Raw genomic sequence first — 20966 nt, 5'->3', positions numbered from 1 at the left:
GGGGCAATTGTGTTCCCACCCCTGTTGCTCCGGTAGTTCAGCTGGTGAAGAATCTGCCTGCAATGCACAAGACCCCAGTTTGATTCCTGGGTTGGGAAGATTCCCTGGAGAAAGGATAGATTACCCACTCTAGTATTCTTGGGTTTCTCTGATGGCTCAGATGGTAAAGAATCTGCCTGCAATGCAGGAGACCTGGGTTCGATCCCTGGGTTGGAAGATCCCCTGGAGGAGAGCGTGGTAGCCTGCTCCAGTATTCTTGCCTGGAGAAGCCTGGCAGGCTACAGTCCATGGGATTGCAAAGAGTCAGACACGACTGAGCGACTTTACACTTCTCCCTGTTGCCTAGAGCCTGAAGGAGACCTGGAGAAAGTGGTGGGGAATGCAGGCACTGAACCCCTGCCCGCCCCCTGCCCAGGCCCTCATCCTCACCTCCCACTGCGTCTCCTCCAGCGCAGGGGCAAAACTGGTCTTCTCCTTCTCGTAAGACCTGAGTTTGGTCTCCAGCAGGTCCTGCTCCTTCATGAGGCTCTCGAGTTCCTGCCGGAGCTGCCGTTTCTCCTGCTGGAGCTGGAGCACCTGGAGATGCAGGACCTGCTGGGCACGCTGGCTCTTCTGTGCGGCCACCTTCATCTTGCCCTTGGCTTCCAGCCCCTCCAGCTCATCCTTGCAGCGCCGCGGCCGCTCCTCATAAGGTTGGCTGGCAGCCAGCTCCTTCTCCTCGAAGCTGCGGTGCAGTCTCTGCAGCTCACCCTCCCTCTCCAACAGCTGCTTCTCCAGCTCCTGGATGGTGCACTGGTCCGTGGAGATGGGGGAGCGCACAGAGCCCTTGTCCTTGCTTGCGTGGGCCAGCTTGCTGCCCCCGTCGGAGAAAGACAGGGCCTTCAGGCTCATCATGTTGCTGTCTTGGAGGACAATGCCCTGTGTGATGTTGTGGGCTGAGCCCCCAAACCGGCTGGCAGGCCCCACTGGAGTGACCAGTGGGTCCAGCTGGTAGCTGCTGCTGGTACTGTGGGTGGGCAGGCTGGACATGGAGTTCCGGCCAGAGTCGGACAATGCCCCGGAGCACAGGCTGGGCTTCAGCTCCTGCTCCTTGGGCTTGTCCAGAGGTGCGGGATGCAGCTGGTGGCTGGCGCTCTCAGGGGATGAGTGGAGGATGGCGCCTGACCGTGGCAGCACTGGCTTGAAGGCCGTGGGTCTCACAGCACCCTTCTCAGAACCCTGGGGAGGAAAACAGCCATACTGACCCTGTGTCTCCCTGCGATGAGCCCTGAGTCAGGTATGCATGCCAGCCACATGGCACCTTACTGGTCGGGGGCTGCAGGTGACCTCACCTGTTACTCTGAAGGGGCCAAAGGTGGTGAACCTCCCTCAGGGAGGAGGAATTCCTCCATGCCTGTCCTTAAAGATCATCAGGCCCTTTGTTTTGTGAACTGCTAACCAGTTTGTCACCAGTTTCTCCAAGATGACAGCCTTTTAGGTTCACTGGCTGAGACCCCCATGCCAGGGTTCTGGGGCTCCGTGTGCTGCAGGTAAGGATGCTGGACACACTGTCCTCAGGGAAGTTCATCCCTGCTTCTTCCCCATTACTTCCAGTTGGCCAGCAGCTGGAACTCTGGCCGTGGCCTCCCCCAGTGGTTGGGAGAACTGCTTGAAATAAGTCTTTTCCCTAAAGCCATCATTTTCATTATTAGAGGACTTCAAAGTTTACAAGCTGTTTACTTTGAAAAGCTTAAAACTCTATCCAACATGTGGGCCATTTCCTAGCATATCAATGCATAGATTCATCCTCCCAGGTGAGGCCAGGGTACTGAATAGGAACAATGCTTCTAGCACCGACTGGCAGGACCCATGAGAACTTAAACTGGGACGAGGGATGGATTTCTGAGCACCTGGGACTCTCTGCCCTCATCCTTGCTAGATTGGTGATGATAACAAACCTGAGGGACTTTTCTGGTGGTCCAGTGTTTAAGACTCCGTGCATCCACTTCAGGGGGTGCGAGTTCCATTCCTGGTCAGGGAACTAAGATCCCGAAAGCCACGCAGCATGGCGAAAAACTAACTACCAAACTCACAGCTCTTATCCCACCAAAGATGCTTTGGGGCTGGTTTGAGTGCGAGCTGCTCTCCTACCAGATCAGCAAAGGAGGAGAAAGCCCACCTCTGTGAGTCCTCTAACAAGAGAGCCTGCCAGATCCTTCAGGTGGGCTCTCCACCTGCTTTTCCAGATGGTAAGCGAGCCCCTCTCCCCTCCCATGCACTTGAAAACACTGCTATCAGTCCTGCCTTGGCAATCCTGAGTTACAGCCCAGCATAGTTCAGAAAGGCTTGCATTCTCCGATTGCTCTGTGCTAAAAAGCTCACCCAGGACTTTTGCATTATGAGACTGATCAATGTGTCTATTCCTTTGTCCAGTCTTGCTCTCTGGTGTGGCTGAGCACTCCTGCCCTCTCTGCATCATTCAGTAATGTAAGCGTTCTCAGTGATGTAAGCATTTAAGACCTTCACCACCGCCGCTCTCAGCCCCAGGCCTCTTTCCTGACTTTCCAATCCAGCCACCCACACCAGAGACCCCCCCACTTACCATCTCTAGCTGATTGGAGAAGGGCAAGAGCTTCGGGGGGGTGGACGGGTCGAAGTCCACCCCTGCCTGGCCCCCTAGGTCCCCACTGGACAGTGCCGTGTAATCAGGGCGGTGGGAGCCCCGGGCCTTCTGGCTGACCTTGATGTAGAAGAAGTCTTCGCTCTTGCCCATTTTGGAGCTGGACTTGCCATGCCCTGAGTCTTGGGAGAAGCCGAACCTCAGCAGCCCGTCTGAATAGCGGTTGAGCTTCTTGAGGTGGGAAGACTTGCGCAGCTTGTACTGCGAGGCCCGGCAGTGCTTGCTGTGGAAGCCGTGGCCGGAGATGAGGCTGCTGACGCTGCCCATGGCAACACGGGGGCCGAGGACAGCTGGGGCAGAGTGGGGACCTGGCGTGGCAGGGGCGGTGAGGGGCAGTCCTGGCTCCGAGAAGAGACTGCAGTCATAGCAGAAGCCTCACAGAGCCTGGGAGAGCTGAGACCTGGAAGGAGACATAAGCAGAAGTCAGCCTGGATGGGCTGGCCATGGCACATCCCCACTGGTGACCAACCCCGAGATCTGGGCAGCAGCAAAATGCGTGTTTTCCCCTAACAGAGGCTCAGCCCTGTCTCTGTCTCAATGGGCTCCCCTCTCATTCTTCCTTTGTCCTCTAATTCAGCAAACATCTGCTGGAAGCCTCCAATGGGATGACTCTCTTCTTTTTTTTTTTTAATTTTTATTCTTTTTTTTAACACCAAAAACATTTTGTATTAGGGTATAGCTGATTAACAACGTTGTGATAGTTTCAGGTGAATAACAAAGGGACTCAGCCATACATATGCATGTACCCATTCTCCCCTCAAACCCACCTCCCATCCAGGCTGGCACATAACACTGAATAGAGTTCCATGTGGTATACAAAGGTTTTTGTTGGTTATTTGCTTTAAATATAGCAGTGGGTACATGACCTTCCAAAAGTCCGTAACTATCCCTTCCCCCCCAGCAACTGTGAGTTTGTTTTCTAAGTCTGTTAGTTTTTTCCTGTTTCGTAAGCCAGCTCGTTTGTATCATTTCTTTTTAGATTCCACATAAAAGGGATGTCATATATTTCTCCTTCTCTGTCTGACTTACTTCACTCAGTATGATACTCTCTAGGTTCATTCATGTTGCTGCAAATGGCCTTATTTCATTCTTTTTAATGAGTAATGTCCCATTGTATGTATGTCCCACGTCTTTTTTGAGACGGCTCGCTTCTCAGCACTGGGATGCAGGGGTGAACAGTTCCAGTCCCTGCACTCACGGGGCTTGTGTGTGGTGAAGGGTGGACAGGCCATAAACAGATCAATGTGTGTGACCTCAAGTGATCTGTGTGCTTCAGGGGAAATAAAGCCAAGTGAATGGGATGGAATTCTGTTGTTGTTGTATTAGTCGCTCACTCAGACTTCTTGTGACCCCACGGACTATAGCCCGTAAGGCTTCTCTGTCCGTAGACTTTTCCAGGCAAGAATACTGGAATGGGTAGCCATTCCCTTCTCCAGGGGATCTTCCCGACCGAGGAATCGAACCCAGGTCTCCCACACCGCAGGCAGACTCTTTACCGTCTGAGCCACCAGGAAGGGGAAGTGGTTCTTTTATGCAGGGAAAACAGAGGAAACCTCTCTGTTTGGTGTCATTTGAAGAGACCCCAAGAAAATGAAGGAGAAAGCTATGTAAGGAGATCTGTGGGGAGAAAGAGGAAGCTCAGGGGTAGCCCCAAGTGCAAAGCCCTGAGTCCCTGAGTGGAATGTGTTGGGCATTTGTGAGACCAGCAAGGAGGCCAGTCTGGCTGGAAGGTAGTTAGCAGTGGGGGTTTGGAGGACACAGACGTCAGAGAGCTTGTAGGTGCCAGGCAAAAGAGAGCCTGACTGGCCATAAAGGTTTTGGCTTTAGTCTGAGATAAGAAGCCCCCAGATGGGTTTAAGCAGCTGACAACTTGGTCTGACTTGGGTTGTGGAGGGTCACTCTGGCTGCTGTACAGAAAAGAGCCACTGAAGAGCTTGAGTTGGAGGTGCTGGGCCTGTTACAGCAGCTGAGTGACTAACACGGCTAGGCTAGGGTGCTGGCTGTGGATTCGATTTCTCTTCAATTTTATTTTTACTTAGTCTTGACTGTGCTGGCTCTTCGCGACTTTGCGGGCTTTTCTCTAGTTGTGGTGCACGGGCTTCTCACTGCGGTGGCTTCTCTCGTTGCAGGGCACGGGCTCTGGGTTGCACGGGCTTCAGTAGCTGTGGCAACTGGGCTCAGTAGTTGCGGCTCCTGGGCTCTAGGACACAGGCTCAATATTTGTGCCACACAGGCTTAGTTGCTCTGCCGCATGTGGAATCTTCCCAGACCAGGAATTGAACCCATGTCTCCTGCACTGGTAAGTGGATTCTTTACCACTGAGCAAGCAGGGCAGCCCTGGATTCAATTTCAGATGTAATTTTAAGGTTGAGCTGATGGTACTAGTTAAAAGATTGAATGCAGGGAGGGAAAGAGTGGAATCTAGGATGACTTCAATGTTTTTTATCCAAGTATCCAGAAGAAGTAAGTTGCCATTTATTGAGATGCAAAAGACCACAAAAGGAACCAGTTTAGGATGAAGAGGGGGTGGAAATAGTACTTTGGTTTAAGACATTAAGATTGCAAAGCCCATTAGAGATCCAAGCAGTGATGTGGAGTAGGATGGGTGTGGAGCAGGGCAGGCTGCAGATTTCCCTGTGTGAGTTGTTTGTGCACAGTCTCGGAGCTAGGTCTGAGACTAGATGAAAAAGCAAGGGCAAGAAGGCAAGAGAAATATGAGGACTGGTTCACAGAGGCCAGGAAGATGAGTGGGAATGAGGAAGAGACACTAACGGATCTTTGACAGATATGCAGGAGACCCGTGAAATGTAAGGATGAAGATGGTGTCAAGTGATGCTGAACTAAGATGGCAACTAAGAATTGGTCAATGGATTTGGCTGTGCGGAGGCACCAGTGACCTTGACAAGAGTGGTTTTGGTGGAATGGTGCGAGCAAAGGCCTGACTGAGAGGGCTCACAAGAAGAAGAGAGAAACAACTGTACTCTTGAACAATGAATAGTAACATGGGCGACTTGGTTTGGATTCCCAGTTATGCCTCCTGCCAGCTATGATGTGGAAGGCAAACTCTCTTACATCTTTACCTTCAGTGTCACAAACCAATTCTGAGATACACTTAGAGTTTTTTTTTTTTTAAGTAATAGCACCGCATCTTATCATCAACGCTGAAAACGATAACAACGGCCTTGCCAGTCACCAGACAGAGGAATGCACCAGAAGGCGGTGCGGACACCCTCGCGGATGTAGGCGAATCGCTCAAGCCCGGGTCACCTGATTTTCAGAGCTTGGAAATGCTGTGTGATTGCCATGCATTGAGAAGGAGTATCTCAGTCAGTCAAAAGACAGATGATTCAATTAAGAAGTGGGGGGAAGGGAGGGACACGGCGAGTTTAATAAAATAGGAAATGCAGAAGGAACCCCGCATTCTTTATTCTGCTCTAAATTACCCTGTCAACTGAAAGGGGCAGAAGACATCCCAGGTGGGTGAGAAGGGGGTATTATGGGCACAGCTGAGGGAGCCAGAAGACTCTTCAGACTCTGAAGATGAAGGCTCAGATTCAAACATGCAGTTTCATCTTGAAGGCTAAAGTAGCTATGACATGAATAAATACATCCTATATTCCAATCATAAGAGCACCACACAACAAAACAGCGTTCCATAAGTGTAATGTATGCTTTTCTATGAAAAGCTTTTATTAAACTGATGATCTCTTAGAATCAGGGAAACATGATGATACCTCATGGGGCCATTACAAGCAGTTTATTGGATCTTACCAGAAGCTAATAGGTCTGATACATTTATTTAAAGCCTAGTGTATAGTAGGCACTCAATGAATAGGAGGTATTTTCACTGGTATCTATGATTTATATTATCATTATTGTTCTCTCCAGGCATTCATCAGCCCTGTGTTATCGTCAATGGCCACATCTCATTTTCCAGAACTAGTTCTCTCCTCTCCAAATGCAAGTTTCCTGCATCCCATTCCCTGACAGCGCTACGTAGGCGCATGAAGTTCCTCTGCTACGTTAACCGTCGACAATGACAAAATGTGTTTCTCATGCTCCAGGTCATCATCTCTTGCTTAGCTGAGGCCCCAGGGGGTTATGAGGCAATATTTTACTGCTGTCCATATACTGGGAAGCTATTTTTGGCCTAAAGACTCTTGTGCACTCTGCATGATCTACCAGTTGGACAACTGGTGACTTACTTTTTGCTCATCCAGTTACACATTTGTGAACATCTGCATGGACAGTGTTGTAGAGATAAGACTGTAGGCTATGGCATCAGAGAGACTGGGATTTGAAAATTAACCTCTCTGGGGTTTCTTTGCCACCAAATGGAAATAATCAGGATTTCACAGGCTCAGTATGGGGATGAAGCAAACTCACAGAAGTCAAGTGCGATGCCTCACACATGGTAGGTGCTGTCCAAGGAGTCCATGATCAACAGGATTAGGGTGCCTTCTAGAAATGTGTAATAGCTGGAACAGAACTATAATACCAAGAAGACGTGTGAAATGAATCTGTTTGCAGCTCATATAATTCAATAACAAAAAAAGAACAAACTTAATTGAAGAATGGGCAGAAGATCTAAATAGACATTTTTCCAAAGAAGACATATAGATGGCCAACAGGCACACAAAATGATGCTCATCGCTAATAATCAGAGAAATGCAAATCAAAATTATAATGAGGTACCACCTCACACTGCTCAAAAGGACCATCAGTAAAAAGCCTACAAATAACAAATGCTGTAGCGGGTATGGAGAAAAGGGAATCTTATACTGCTGACGGGAATGTAAACTGGTGCAGCCTCTATGGAAAACAGCATGGAGGTTCCTCAAAAAAACGAAAAAGAGAGTTGCCATATGATCCAGCAATCCTGCTACAGGATATCTATCTGAAGAAAACCGTAATTCAAAAGGATACACGCACCCCGGTGTTCGCTGCGGCACTATTTACAATAGCCAGGGCATGGAAGCAACCTAGATGCCCATCAACAGATAGGAATGGTTAAAGAAGAGGCGGTACATATATATAATAGGCTATTACTCAGCCATGAAAAGGAATGAAATAATGTCATTTGCAGTAACATGGATGAACCTAGAGACTACCATCCTAAATGAAGTAAGTCAGACAGAGAAAGACAAATGCCATATGAATACCACTTATGTGTGGAGTCTAAAATATGACACAAATAAACGTATCTACAAACAGAAGCAGACTCGCAGACATACAGAACAGACTTGTGGTTGCCAAGAGAGGGTGAGGGAAGGATAGATTGGGAGTTTGGGATCAAACTAGTATGTGTAGGATGGATAAACAACAAGTTCCTACTGTATAGCATAGGGAACTATATTCAATATCCTGTGATAAACCATGATGGAAATCAAAAAGAAAATAAATACAGTTAACTGAATCATTTTGCTTTACAGCAGAAATTAACATTGTGAATCAAATATACTTCAATAAAGTTAAAAAAAAAAAGAAGAAGAAGAATCTGTTTGCAGCTCTCCTGTTGCACCGCCATCTCTTTTCACTTGGACCCTGAGACAGCCTCCAAATTTATCTTTCCCCATCTGCTCATCCTAAGCATCTGGAGTGTCAAAGTCCTCCTGCTCACAGGTGAAAACCTTTCAAGGCTTCCCATTGCTCTTAGAGTGAAGCAGGCTCCTCATGAGTTCAGCGGGTTTGGCTGATTGGCCCACCACTCCAGTCTCCTCACCTCAATGACGCCCACATTGGTTTTTTTCTGCTGGTGGAACACACCAAACCTCTTCTCATCGAGGAGCTTTCGTGCCTGCTGTTGCCTCTGTGACAACTCTCTTCCCTTAGCTCTTCCTCTTCACACAAATTTCCCTTTCTCATGCTTTAGTTTTCCATTCAGATATCACCTCCACGGATTTCCTAGTTACTCATAGAAAAATCCATTTCTCCCATTCCTCTCTGTTAGAACCAATCTGTTTCTTTCCTTCACAACACTTGATTTAATCAGTCAATTCTAAAGAAAAATCAACCTTGAGTATTCATTGGAAAGACCGATGCTGAAGCTGAAGTGGCAGTATTTTTGCCACCTGATGTAAAGAACTGAATCATTGTAAAAGACCCTGATGCTTGGAAAGACTGAGGACAGGAGAAGGAGGTGGCAGAGGATGAGATGGTTGGATGGCATCCCTGAATCAATGGACATGGATTTGAGTAAACTCTGGGAGATGGTGAAACACAGAGGAGCCTGGCATGCCGAAGTCTGTGGGGTGTCAAAGAACTGGACACTGAACAACAACAAAATCTTTTAAAACAAAACTTTTTATTATATATTGGAGTATAATTGATTAACAATGTGTTAGTTTCAAGTGTACAGCAAAGTGATTCAGTTATACATATACATGTGTCTATTTTTTTTCAAATTCTTTCCCCATTTAGGTTGTTATATAATATTGAGTAGAGTTCCCTGTGTCATACAGTAAGTCACTGCTGCTAACCTATAATAATCTGCTGCTAACTTATAATAATAACCACCAGAATTTCAGCTCTATGAGAGCAGAGACTTTGTCTCTAGACTCCTAGGGTGAAAATGAAGTAAAACTCAGAGGGGTTAGATGACTTGGCCTTTGCCATTCAACTGGCCAGTGACCAAGGTGGCATTTGAACCCAGACCCAAATTCCATGATCTCCACATGAGAGCAGATTGCTGAGGACTATAGGTAGAGGCTCAGAGATAGGGTGCCTAGTCGCTCAGTCATGGCTGACTCTTTGTGACCCCATGGACTGTAAACTGCCTGGCTTCTCTGTCCATGGGATTTTGTAGGCAAGAATACTGGAGTGGGTTGCCATTTCCTATTCCAGAGATCTTCCCAACCAAGGGATCGAACCTGCATCTCCAGCAGCTCCTGCACTGCCTGTGGATTCTTTACCACTGTGCCACCTGGGGAGCCCCTATCCTGGAAGGTAGGTCAGTTTCAAGGGTTGACAGAAAGAAAGTCAGGAGGGGAAATTAAGCTCACGGCCTCCAGCCATGGCTTCATTTCCCAACTGGGCAGAAAACAAGGTTCTAGGTATAGGTGAGCTCCTTCACTGACCTGAAGGGCAGCCTGGAAGATGTGCAAAGGGCAAGAACTGTGCTGGGCCCCAGGGGAGAAGAGGGACAAGGCTAAATGATGCCGGGGAGCAAAGGCATGGAGTGGGTGAAGGATGCTGGCTCTGATCCTGAAAGCATTTCTGTCCCTTAGCCCTGGAGCCTCTGCTCTCCATTCCCCAGGTCTTAACACACAGAAGAGCTTTGAAGTTTGAGATTCTCCCCCAGATATATTTGAAGCTAACCTAATTATCTTTAAATGTCTAGACTTGTTCAGTTTTCAACTTGGAGAGGGCATCACAGAAAACCTGGCCGTGATCCACCCTAGTTCCCAAATCTTGGGTCTTCCCACCCACCCCCTACCAGACTCATTGTCTCTGCCCTCAGGCAGGCAAGGGGAAGGGCACATTTTTCTTCCTGGGAAAGAAATCCTCACTGGCCGAGAGTGTGTGTATGGGATGAAAGTGAGCAACCACACAGATCTTGGAGACTGCAGAAGGGGAAAGGAAGAGGCAAGAAGGACTGGAAAGGGAAAGGAGCCACGGCTCCTCAGGCTGGGCTCAATTACGTGAGCTCTGTGACCTGCATGGACGTTACAAAAGAGATCCAGCAAGCATTAGACTTGACGAGGAAAGAGAAGGACAGCCAAGAATAGGTGGCGGTAAAGGAGCCCCTAGGATACATGTCTCAGAATCTGGCCCCAGGGAACTGACGGGACTTGCCTCTAGAAGTGCCAGCACCACCACCCCCACCCTGCTACGTGACCTTCCCCACCGAGGATGGCTGCTACACCAGGAGCGGCAAGGACCTGGAAGCCCTGGACTCTGAGCTGCTGCTACTCCCACGGCAGCTGCTCCCTCCCCATCCATCTTGTACTCTTTTAACCAGGGCTCACGCCAGGGTGACACATTCCTCCCTTTCTGGAATATGGAGCTAGAGACACAAACATGAAAAGGAGTCTGTCAGGACTCAGGAAGGTGAGAAATATTACTGCATCCCCCCCTCATCTCACACCAAGGGGAGAAGCAGCTATGGCCTTTTGTTGTTGTTCAGTTACTATGTTGTGTGGACTCTGCGATCCCACGGACTACAGCTTGCCAGACTTCCCTGTCCTTCACTGTGTCCCAGAGCCTGCTCAAACTCATGTCCACTGAGTCAGTGATGCCATCCAACCACCTCGTTCCCTGTCACCCCTTCTCCTGCCTTCAATCTTTCTCTGCATCAGGGTCTTTTCCAAAGAGTCTATTCTTCACATCAGGTGGCCAAAGTATTAGAGCTTCAGTCCTTCTGATAAATATTCAGGATTGATTTTCTTTAGGATTGACTGCTTTCATCTCCTTGCTATCCAAGGAACTCTCAAGTCTTCTCCAGGACCATAGTTCAAAAGCATCGATTCTTTGGCTATCAACCTTCTTTATGCTCCAACACCCACATCCATAAATGACTCAGGAAAAACCATAGCCTTGACTATATGGATCTTTGTCCACACCAAACCCAGACTTCCTGCCTAGGGAAAGTGAGGATACACAGCTGCCCTCTTGCCTGCCCTCTTTGTCTGCCTCCATCCGGGGCATCCACTGGGCAGTGCTGCTGCTGATGGAGCAGGGGGAGCCCTCACTGAACCCTGAGGAATTCTCCAGCACCCATGGAGAAGGGGAGGGCACCCACACCAGAACACACTCCATGGGGTGTGTCCTCAGTGAGCACCAAGTAATCTCACCTGTGGGCTGACCTGATGGGGTTCCTGTGTAGGGTTCACTGGGTCACTAATTCAACAAATATTTCTTCCTCATCTGACAAAGGCCAAGTACTATGCAAAGTGCAGGTGGAAGAGGGTGAGGAAGGAAGGAGAGGAGAAAATGTATAGAAGGAAAAGAAGAAAAGCCAGAGACAAAAGTCAGTTGTGTGTGTGTGAGTGTGCACGTGTGTGCACGTGTGTGTGTGCATGTGCGTGTGTGTGCACGTGTGTGTGTGCATGTGTGTGTGTGTGTGTGTTCTCTACTTTAGTTGCAGCGTCCAGGGAAGATCTTGGAGAAGACGGGATTCAGGAAGAGCCGGGCTGATGAAGGTTTCGGTAGAATGGCCCCTAGGCTCTGACGCAGGAGTGGGCTTAGGGGTTTAGAGCAGAGGGGTCTCCAGGGTGGCGGCCTGGCAAGATCTGAAGGCAAGACTTCTTCGACTGCCATAACCAGGGGTGCCATGGGCATCCGGTGGCCAGAGCACAGAACTCTTGGAACAAAGAATTATCTGACCTGAACCCTCAATAGTACCAAGGTTGAGAAACCTGGATTTAGAGGAACAGAAAGAAAACAGATTGAGAGCCTCAAGTCTGCTACTTTTGTGGTGTGACTTTGAGTTAAGTGGTTTAAGCTCTGTGCCTCCATTTTCTCACTTGTAAAATGGAAGTAACCACATTTGCCCTGTCACAGGGCTTTATCATGAAAGGAAGTGAGAGCTTAGAATACACCAGAAAAATCACCAACACTGGTTATTGTATGATTTCTCACTGTCATCCAGGACAGTTCTCTAAGATATTCTATTATACAATAGGGTTTATTTGAGAAGCACCATGGAGCTGCACCCCCAGTACAGACCCTGGCCTGGACACAGAAGTCTCAGCATGATGGCTTGTCTCGCACAGCACCCATGAACTGGGGTGTAGACAGAGACTGGGCTGCAAGACGTAACAATCCTCCCCTTAGCTGGTGCAAAGCTGGGCTCAGTTTCCAACCAGAACACGAGGGGCTGGATTCAGTTCAGCTCTTCTCTGAGATCTGAGAATTTAATCTCCTAAGATCTCCTGAGAGCTATCCACACCCTCCTCACAAAAATGTCACCTCCTACCCCCAATCCCCCGCACTCCAACATTTTGACTATCATGTCTTGGAATTCCTTGACCCCAAACACCCCTCGATGGACCTAGTTTAAAAACATGAATACATCCTGCTCTGGGGGATCAAACACGAGCTTTGGAGTTCCAGGTAAAGGGGTAGTCGCTGAGTCATGGCTAACTCTTTGTGACCCTGTGGACTATAGCTCTTCAGGCTCCTCTGTCCATGGAATTCTCCAGGCAAAAATACTGGAGGGGGTTGCCATGCCCTTCTCCAGGGGATCTTCCTGACCCAGGGACTGAACTCAGGTCTCCGGCATTGCAGGCAGATTCTTTACCATCTGAGCCACCAGGGAAGCCAGAATGAATACTTTGCCTTGGATCACTGACTTAACTAATGACTCCCTGCTTCTCTGTGGAAACAGGGGAGGAAGTGAACTAAAAGGACTGTGTGTCACCTCAGTGCAGCCCCCCACCTCCTACACTCAGGATCCCGTGACTTGGACATAGCTCAGACCTACTTCAAAGGAGGTCATAAGGTAAAAGGCTATTTGTAGTGGGCAGCAACCTACCTACCTACCAGGGGATGAATAATGCTCCCTCAGGCAAGATTTTCACCAAAGCTTACTCTAGTTCCTGATGGGCCATTATTAAAGCTTTTTTCTATTCAATTCTAATTGATTTTTAAAATACTGAAATCCTATAAAAATCACGTAAGTAACTCATGCAGAACTGACAACCGTAAAAATGTTGTCCTATCTGTTTCGGAAATAAAACAGCTCCAAGTGGAAATCCCCTTTCCCTGCTCCTTTTTCCTGCACCATCTCTCCCTCCCCAGGGGGAATCCTTATCATGACTTTTGTGGGTACATTTGTTTATCATCAAATGCATTCTTCACATATGAGAATATGTCTATGTACTGCTTTGATTTTTACTTTATAGAAATGTTATCCTGGGACTTAGCTGGTGGCCCAGTGGTTAAGAATCTGCCTTCCAATGCAGGGAGTGACAGTTCAATCCCTGGTGGTGGAACGAAGATCCCACATGTCACGGAGCAATTAAACCAGTGCGCCACGACTACTGAAGCCCAAGTGCCTAGTGAAGCTAAAAGAAATCATATCCTGTTGTGTGTAGCAAGCACTCTGTAACCTTGGTTGCTTTATTCAATGCTTTACACTCGGGATCCATTTGTATCTTTCCTTTGGGTTTCTAGGTGGCTCAGATGGTAAAGAATCTGCCTGCAATGCAGGAGACCCGGGTTCGATCTCTGGGTCAGGAAGATCCCCTGGAGAAGGGCATGGCAACCTGCTCTCACCTTGCCTGTGGGGGCGGTGATCCTCACATGTCCTTCACCAGTGCTCAGATATTCGCATTTCATTACAAGAACCCTCTGTTAGGTGATTACTTCTCCATATGTGTGGGAATTTTTCTAAGGTTCATTTTTCTCTGAGTCTTGGAAGCTATTTAGTTTTTAAAGCCACTCCCCACCCCCTTAAGTTGAAATCCTGGAGGAGAGGAAGCATCTGAGACCCTTATGGGCCAAAACATCAGAGGAGGGCGCCAAGAGTGGGAGGAGCTGGGAGGAGCGCCTCCAAATCACACTTGGAGTGTTACCCTGGGGTGGGGGAGGGGCACACCCCCTGTTATTAACAAGAGAGTGTCACCAACACAGCAGAGGAGGGAGAGAGGGACCTGGAGGAGCCTTGGCCAAATACACAGGTCCTCCGCTGCTCTTCCTCGCTCAGAGGCAGCCTGGATGCCAAGGGTAGCATCTTCCCTGATCAAATCCCAGACTCTGGAGCCACATGGGACATTTACCCCAATTCCTTCACCGCCCAAAGGTGACATGGAAGTCCCAGAGCAGGGAAGGGACTCGCCCAGGTCACGTCACAACTTCCGGACCTGAAACTAATATCCTTTCCATTCTATCCAGAGCACAGGACCAATTGGAATCCATTTTCCAGATGAAGGGTGGGCAGTTCCTGCTTTATGTGGGCTGCATGTGTAAGGAGGAGGTATGGAGTGTGTGTGTGTGTGTGTGTGTGTGTGTGTGTGTGTGTGTGTGTGCGCGCGCGCATGTAAGACTGCCTGATACAAATGAGATTCTGTCCTGTGGGAGGGTGGCATGCTTCATTCAGAGATGCCCAGCTCGTGGGTTCAGTGCCGGAGAAGGCAGAGGAAGCTGCTGCAGGCTCTGCGTGGGCCCCAGCCGTGGGTGGCAGGGCTGGCTGGCCTCCAGGAATAGCTGGAATAGCTGGTGGCTGCTGGGCTGGGACTGGAGCTCTGCCTGCATCACCAGCCCAGGACAATTGCTAATCTTGGGAACCACACCTTTGCGTTCTTATGTTCACTTCCATCTGTGGGACTTAGCAAACTTCACACTCACTATTATTCATCCACATGGTCCTCAGGGTACACCACGTGCAAGCATTGGGTGCTGAAAAGGAGGGGACAAGTCCTCTCACAAAGAACTTGAATGTGGTTGTGAAACCTCAGCTTCCTTTTCTTTTTCCTTTAATTTTTTTTTAAGGCTGCAACATGCAGCATGCAGGATCTTAGTTCCCTACCCAAGGATCAAACCCATGTACTCTGCATTAGGAGCATGGAGTCTTCAGCCCTGAACCACCAGGGAAGTCCCAACCTCAGCTTCCTTTGAAAGGAAGACTTGGTTTCCAGACCTGGCTCTTTTCTCTCTACTGTGAGAGGCCCCACTGACCACAGGAAGCCCCCAACTCTGGGCCCAGAGCTGCTGCTCAGCTCACTTGGCACTCAGCCTACACAGCCTGCAGACAGCTCTTGCATTACTGAGTTTTTCAGAAGCGAAGGGTCTTTAAACTTCTTTAAAGGCTGGGATGGCACCCCAAAGCTTCCTTGTATCTCACATGGTATGGTGAACAGTGCTGAGAACACAATACATATTTTCAATGAAATCTCACAGAGGGCTCACAGAGAGCTCAGGCTTTACTGGCCAAGCTCAGTGGGGAGGATAGGTGACTTCAGCTGGGTTCCCACATATGCAGACTGGAAGCCAAGTCTATAAAACTAGAATCCAAGTCTGGTTTCAACCCAAACTTCCATATTTTGGACTTCACTGGAGTCAACTGGTCACCTTGGGAAGAAGGAAATTTACTCTCTCTTTGACCTCCCAGTCCTGTTCAAACCTAGGGCCAAAACAAAGAAATACTGGGTTGCCCAAAAAGTTCATCCAGGTTCTTCTGCAATATGAACTTTTTGACCAACTCAAGAAAAAGCAGAGTATCTGTTTTCAATGGTTGAGTTGAAAGAAAGACAGAGACACTTAAAGAGAATTTAAAAGGTAGCACTAGTTTAACTAAAGATGCAAGACAAACCAGCAGGAGTTTACTGGATTAAAGCCAGCCCTCTGACTCCAGCATATGATAAATTTTAAATTTTTTCTCTTATATAGGAGTGAGATAATTGTCTGCTGTGAATGCTTACGTGCATGTATGCTAAGTTGCTTCAGCCATGTCCAATTCTTTGTGATCCCATAGACTGCAGCCCACCAGGCTCCTCTGTCCATGGGATTGTCCAGGCAAGAATACAGGAGTGGGTTGCCATTTCCTTCTCCAGGGGATCTTCCTGACCCAAGGATCAAACATGGGTCTCTTGCATCTCTTGCATTGGCAGGTGGGTTCTTTACCACTAAAGCCACCTGGGAAGCTCTTATGAATGTCTGAATCCCACTAAAATTCATGTTGAAGCCAAAAGTGATGGCGTTGGGAGGTAATTAGTTTTAGATGAACATGTGGGTGGGGTCTTTATGATGGGATTAGTGCCCTTATAAGAAAAGATGAGAGAGTACCTGTTTTTTGTCTCTTTCCCATCCCCTTGTCCTCCACCACACCCAACGTGAGGACACAGTAAAAAGTCAGCCATCTAAAGAAAAAAAAAAGCCCTCTATAAGCTAAGCAGAGAGGTCTCACCAGAGACAGGATCTGCCAATGCCTTCATCTGGGACATTCCAGCCTCCAGAACTATGAGAAGTAAATGTCCATTGTTTAACTCCCCCAGGCTGTGGCTACTGTGTTCTAGCAGTCTGAGCTAAGACGGGCTTCCCGGGTGGCACTAGTGGTAAAGAACCCACTTGCCAATGCGGGAGACATAAGAGATGTGGGTTCAATCCCTTTGTGGCAAAGATCCCCTGGAAGAGGACAAGGCAGTCCACTCCGGTAGTTTTGCCTGGAGAATCCCATAGACAGAGGAGCCTGGAGGACTATAGTCACAAAAAGTCAGACAGAACTGAAGTGACTTAGCATCCATGCACAAGCTGAGCTACTGTCCCCCTCCCTACCCTCCAGACACCCTGGCAGAAGATGCTGTCTGAGCTGTCAGGTCACCCCGTTTCTGGCATTGTCCTTTCCTTATATTCTTACCCCCTGCTTCGCGTGGTGCTGGCAGCCTCACAGGCTGCAGACATGCCACGCTCTGTGGGGAGCTCCATAATGGACAGACACTTGCTGAGAAGTCAGGTACTCGGAGCGCTAATCCTGGTTCTGCACTCCACACCCCTCCACCCCATCCCCAGCTCTCAGACACCAGCAACCAGGTCACTGTCTGGCCCCATCTGCTATGACTTGCCTGCTCCTTCGGGTTGTGGGTCCACAGGAGAGAACCTCATATATGATAAATACACATTTATCAGATCCCATCCGTGGAGCCTGTTCTACTTGCATTATTGTGTTAGGCCCTCAACAGAGAATCACAGAGTGATGGGTCTGTTTTGTCTTCTGGCAGAAGAGTGAACCTTTCAGCATCTCTATTTCCCTGTTAGATAAGCACAGCTGATTCCCACACCTCACAGAGCAACCGTCAGGATTAAATGAAACCACATTTATGAAAATGCTTGACCGCAGTAAAAACAGTACACACAGGATGAATCTAAACCGAGTGTTTGTGGAATTATAAAGCAGTATGGAAAGATGCTGGAACTACATCCTCCTGAATCTTTAAGTTCAAAGGGCAAATTTGTAGGGAAGGACTACAGCACCCCCCCTCCTTCCACCTCCCACCCCCACCCCCATCTCCTGCTATCTCCCTGTGGCGACGGGCTGCTGTCCTGGGGAACTGGCAGCCACCAGACCTTCCTCTCAGCCTCCAGAAGGGCAGCTGGGGCTTGCAAGGATGTGAGAGCAGTCTCGTGGCATCTGCCAGCTGGGGCTGGGAGGTGGCGGGGGGGGGGGGGGGGGGGGGGGGAGGGGGGCGGGGGGGAGGGGGGCGGCAGTTGCTGGCTGCACCAGGCTGGTGGGAGGGCTCCCAGCCAGCTCCCCAGCAGAGGTCTCTAGGGGCTAAATGGGGCACGTGCCCAAGATTAATTGACTCCCCTTTTAAGATGCCTCTCCCCCTGGCCCCTCTGCCCCTCCCCACAGCATGTTGCCTGATTCAGCTTTCCTTATCTGGAATTCCAGTGCTAGTATTCCTGTCCTTGACCTCTCCTCCCATTTGTCACTCCTAAAGGAAGGTCGGGCAGAGGCTGGGGCCAGGGCTGGGGCAGGGGTGAGCCAGGGAGCCGGTTAATCATCTCAGCCCAATCTGCAAACCTCCCAGCACTCACTTGGTTTATTCTTGCCTGGAGGGCTCCATGTGCAAAGCACACTACATTTTTTTTTTTTTGAGTGAATGGATGAATGAAAGAGAGGCGAGGATGAAGGAGGGAGGGGGTGGCGAGCGTGGGCAGAGAGACGAGAGGTTGAGGGGGAGCAGGGGCCCACGCAGCTCTCAATTAAGTGTACTCGGGTTCTGTGGAAAGGCAAAGAGTGAAAGAAAAATCGCTGGCAGGCTGAGTCACACCATCGGGGTGAACAATCGGAAGCAATTCTCCTTCCCACTGCCGGGGAGGAATCAAAAGCCATTCTGCCTGCCGCCTTTTGTGTGCAGGCTGGGGCGCTGCAGCTGAGCCTTCCTCCGTCCCCGGTGGGCAGCTTGTGTCTTAGCAGTGCTGATTGACGGTTCTCCCCAGGAACCAGATTACCCACCAATCCCAACCTGCCCTTCTCCCTTCCAAAAATAAAGCCACAGTTACATGCAAAGCTCATGCAAATTTAACCCCACAGCTGCTCGTGCAGTGGCTGCTCCCACGTGAGGGAGCAGAAGGCGAGCCTCAGACACATCCATGACCCGGGTCCCACCGAGCCCCAGGGCCCCATGAGCTGGGCAGTGTGGTTGAGGGGAGCCGCTTTTCCTCTTGGTCAAGGGGGCGGCATGTAAAGAACCAGATCTTAAGTAGAGGAGACATGAGACATCCAGGAGGGCTGGGAATCTGGCTAGACTCCTTCCCATCCTCTCTGGTCAGAGATTAAAAACCCAGGACCAGTTGGGCTTTGGAGGCCTGAACGCAAGGAACAGATGGGTCCCCCTGTCTGCCAAACCCTTGCCAGCCTAGAGTACAGACCAAGTGGGTACCTCCTAGAAGGGTAAATTTGAAGGTACTAGGTCTGTGTCAGAACCAACAGGGTCTTGGACAGGCATTCAAACTTAGGTTTGACCTATTTATCATCTCCAAAGTGTTAGTTGTGTCTGACTCTTTGGGACCCCATGGACTGTAGCCTGCCAGGGTCCTCTGACCATGGGATTCTCCAGGAATGAATATTGGAGTGACATGCCCTCCTCCAGGGGATGTTCCCGACTCGGGGATCAAACCTGAGTCTCTTACGTCTCCTGCATTGCAGGCAGATTCTTTACCGTCTGAGCCACCAGGGAAGCCCTATCTCCCATCTTGGTGACTGTCTAAAGGATACTGAGGTCAGTATCCTTCAGGTTCAGTATGGACAAATCTGTGTTAAATTAGCCACTTGGATCATGGGCTTGGGAAAGGGCAGTGGGGACACACTGTTAGCTACGTGACACCCCTGGTCCATGTGCCAAAGTTGGTACCTGGTTGCTGCTCGTTACTTGCTAAGTTCTGTTCAGTGCTTTTGCAACCCCATGGATTATAGCTTTCCAGGCTCCTTTTTCCATGGGACTTGCCAGGCAAGAATGCTGGAGTAGGTTGCCATTTCCTTCTCCTGGGTATCTTCCCGACTCAGGGATCAAAACTGAGTCTTCCTCATTGCACGTAGTCTCCTGCATTACAGGTGGATTCTTTACCACTGAGCCACCTGGGAAGCCCTGGAACCTGGTTAGTCTTTGGCAAATCAGATGACCCAGCATCTTAAGTTGAGTAGGAGATGTCTCGAGTTCCCTCAGGATCTCTGACACTGTGGAATGCCTTTGTGGCTCCACCTCTCTGGAATCATGACCCTTCCTTCCCCTGGCCCAGCTCCACACTGTGGTCCTCCTTCACTCTCCAGACCAGGTTCCTGGGTTCTGAGGAAATCAGCAAGGGAGTGACCTCACATTCCATTTCATCCCAGGAGCCAGGGAGAGGGAAATGCAGGGAGCCTCTCACTAGAGGCGCCATTTGAGCAGGAAAAGGGCTTGAGGCCCCTTCCGGGGCATCACAGATATACCTACCTAACCACTCCACCTGTGCATGAGGTCTATCCTAAGACAGTGGAAGCCCCAGGGAAATTGGTAGGACAAGAAACAAGTTGGTACCAGATCACAGAATGAAGAAAAGCTTTTAGAGACTAGAGGTATTGCTTCAATGCTTCACAATAAGAGGCCAGAGTGGTGGGGTGACTTGTCCAAGGAAATACAGCAATGCAAGTGCAGAGCTGGGGCTAAAAGCCTGGCCTCTTAACTCCCCAGATGGCTTGCTTCTCACTTCCAGCTTTCTCTATCAAGAGAAGGAAGGGCAAGAATGAAAATATCATTCTGTACTGAGAGGTACTGATTTAAAAATATTCAGATTAGGGACTTCCCTGGTAGTCCTGTGGTTAAGAAGCCACCTTCCAATGCAAGGGATACAGGTTCAATCCCTGGTCGGGGAACTAGAATCCCACATGTTGCAGGGCAACTAAGCCCACCTCCCGCAACTAGAGAAAGCCTGTGGTGTTACAATGAAGACCCAGCACAAAACAAAAAACAAAAAACTCAGATCAAAGGATCCAAACTCAAGATGAGATGAAGTTCCCCACCCCACATCCCAGCAATCTGCGATGTGTCACCATCAGCCATAAATAGGGGCTGAGGGCAGGTAATAAGTGGTATCTCTCCGAGAAAAATCAATGGCAAACTGGAACTTGTAAATTTGGCTGGTGCAGCGCTGTGACAAGGACTTCTCTGGGGGCTCAGTGGCAAAGAATCTGCCCTGCCAATGCAGGAGATGTGGGTTTAATTCCTGGGTTGGGAAGATCCCCTGGAGGAGGAAAAGACAATCCACTCCAGTATCCCACTGGGAAAATCCATAGACAGAGGAGTCTGGTGGGCTACAGTCCATGGAACTGCAAAAGAGTCAGACACAGTCGATCATGCACATACAGAGCAGAAAGCTCTTGACCACCCAC

The 20966-nt window shown here is 49.3% G+C and overlaps 1 protein-coding gene across 1 annotated transcript in view; it reads right to left on the bottom strand.

Moving 5' to 3' along the window:
• Positions 1 to 20966, bottom strand: part of LZTS1 (leucine zipper tumor suppressor 1) — a 68443-nt gene that overhangs the window by 6694 nt on the left and 40783 nt on the right. Inside the window, exons 2-3 of the mRNA XM_069574051.1 lie at positions 2582 to 3059; positions 430 to 1218 (exon numbers count right to left, since the gene is read on the bottom strand). Coding sequence (XP_069430152.1) covers positions 430 to 1218; positions 2582 to 2926 — 1134 coding nt within the window. The 5' untranslated portion in view covers positions 2927 to 3059. The remainder of the gene's footprint in view (positions 1 to 429; positions 1219 to 2581; positions 3060 to 20966) is intronic.

This window comes from Ovis canadensis, chromosome 2 (assembly GCF_042477335.2).
Source record: "Ovis canadensis isolate MfBH-ARS-UI-01 breed Bighorn chromosome 2, ARS-UI_OviCan_v2, whole genome shotgun sequence".
Taxonomy (NCBI): Eukaryota; Metazoa; Chordata; class Mammalia; order Artiodactyla; family Bovidae; genus Ovis; species Ovis canadensis.
This window is presented reverse-complemented; position numbering and strand designations above follow the sequence as displayed.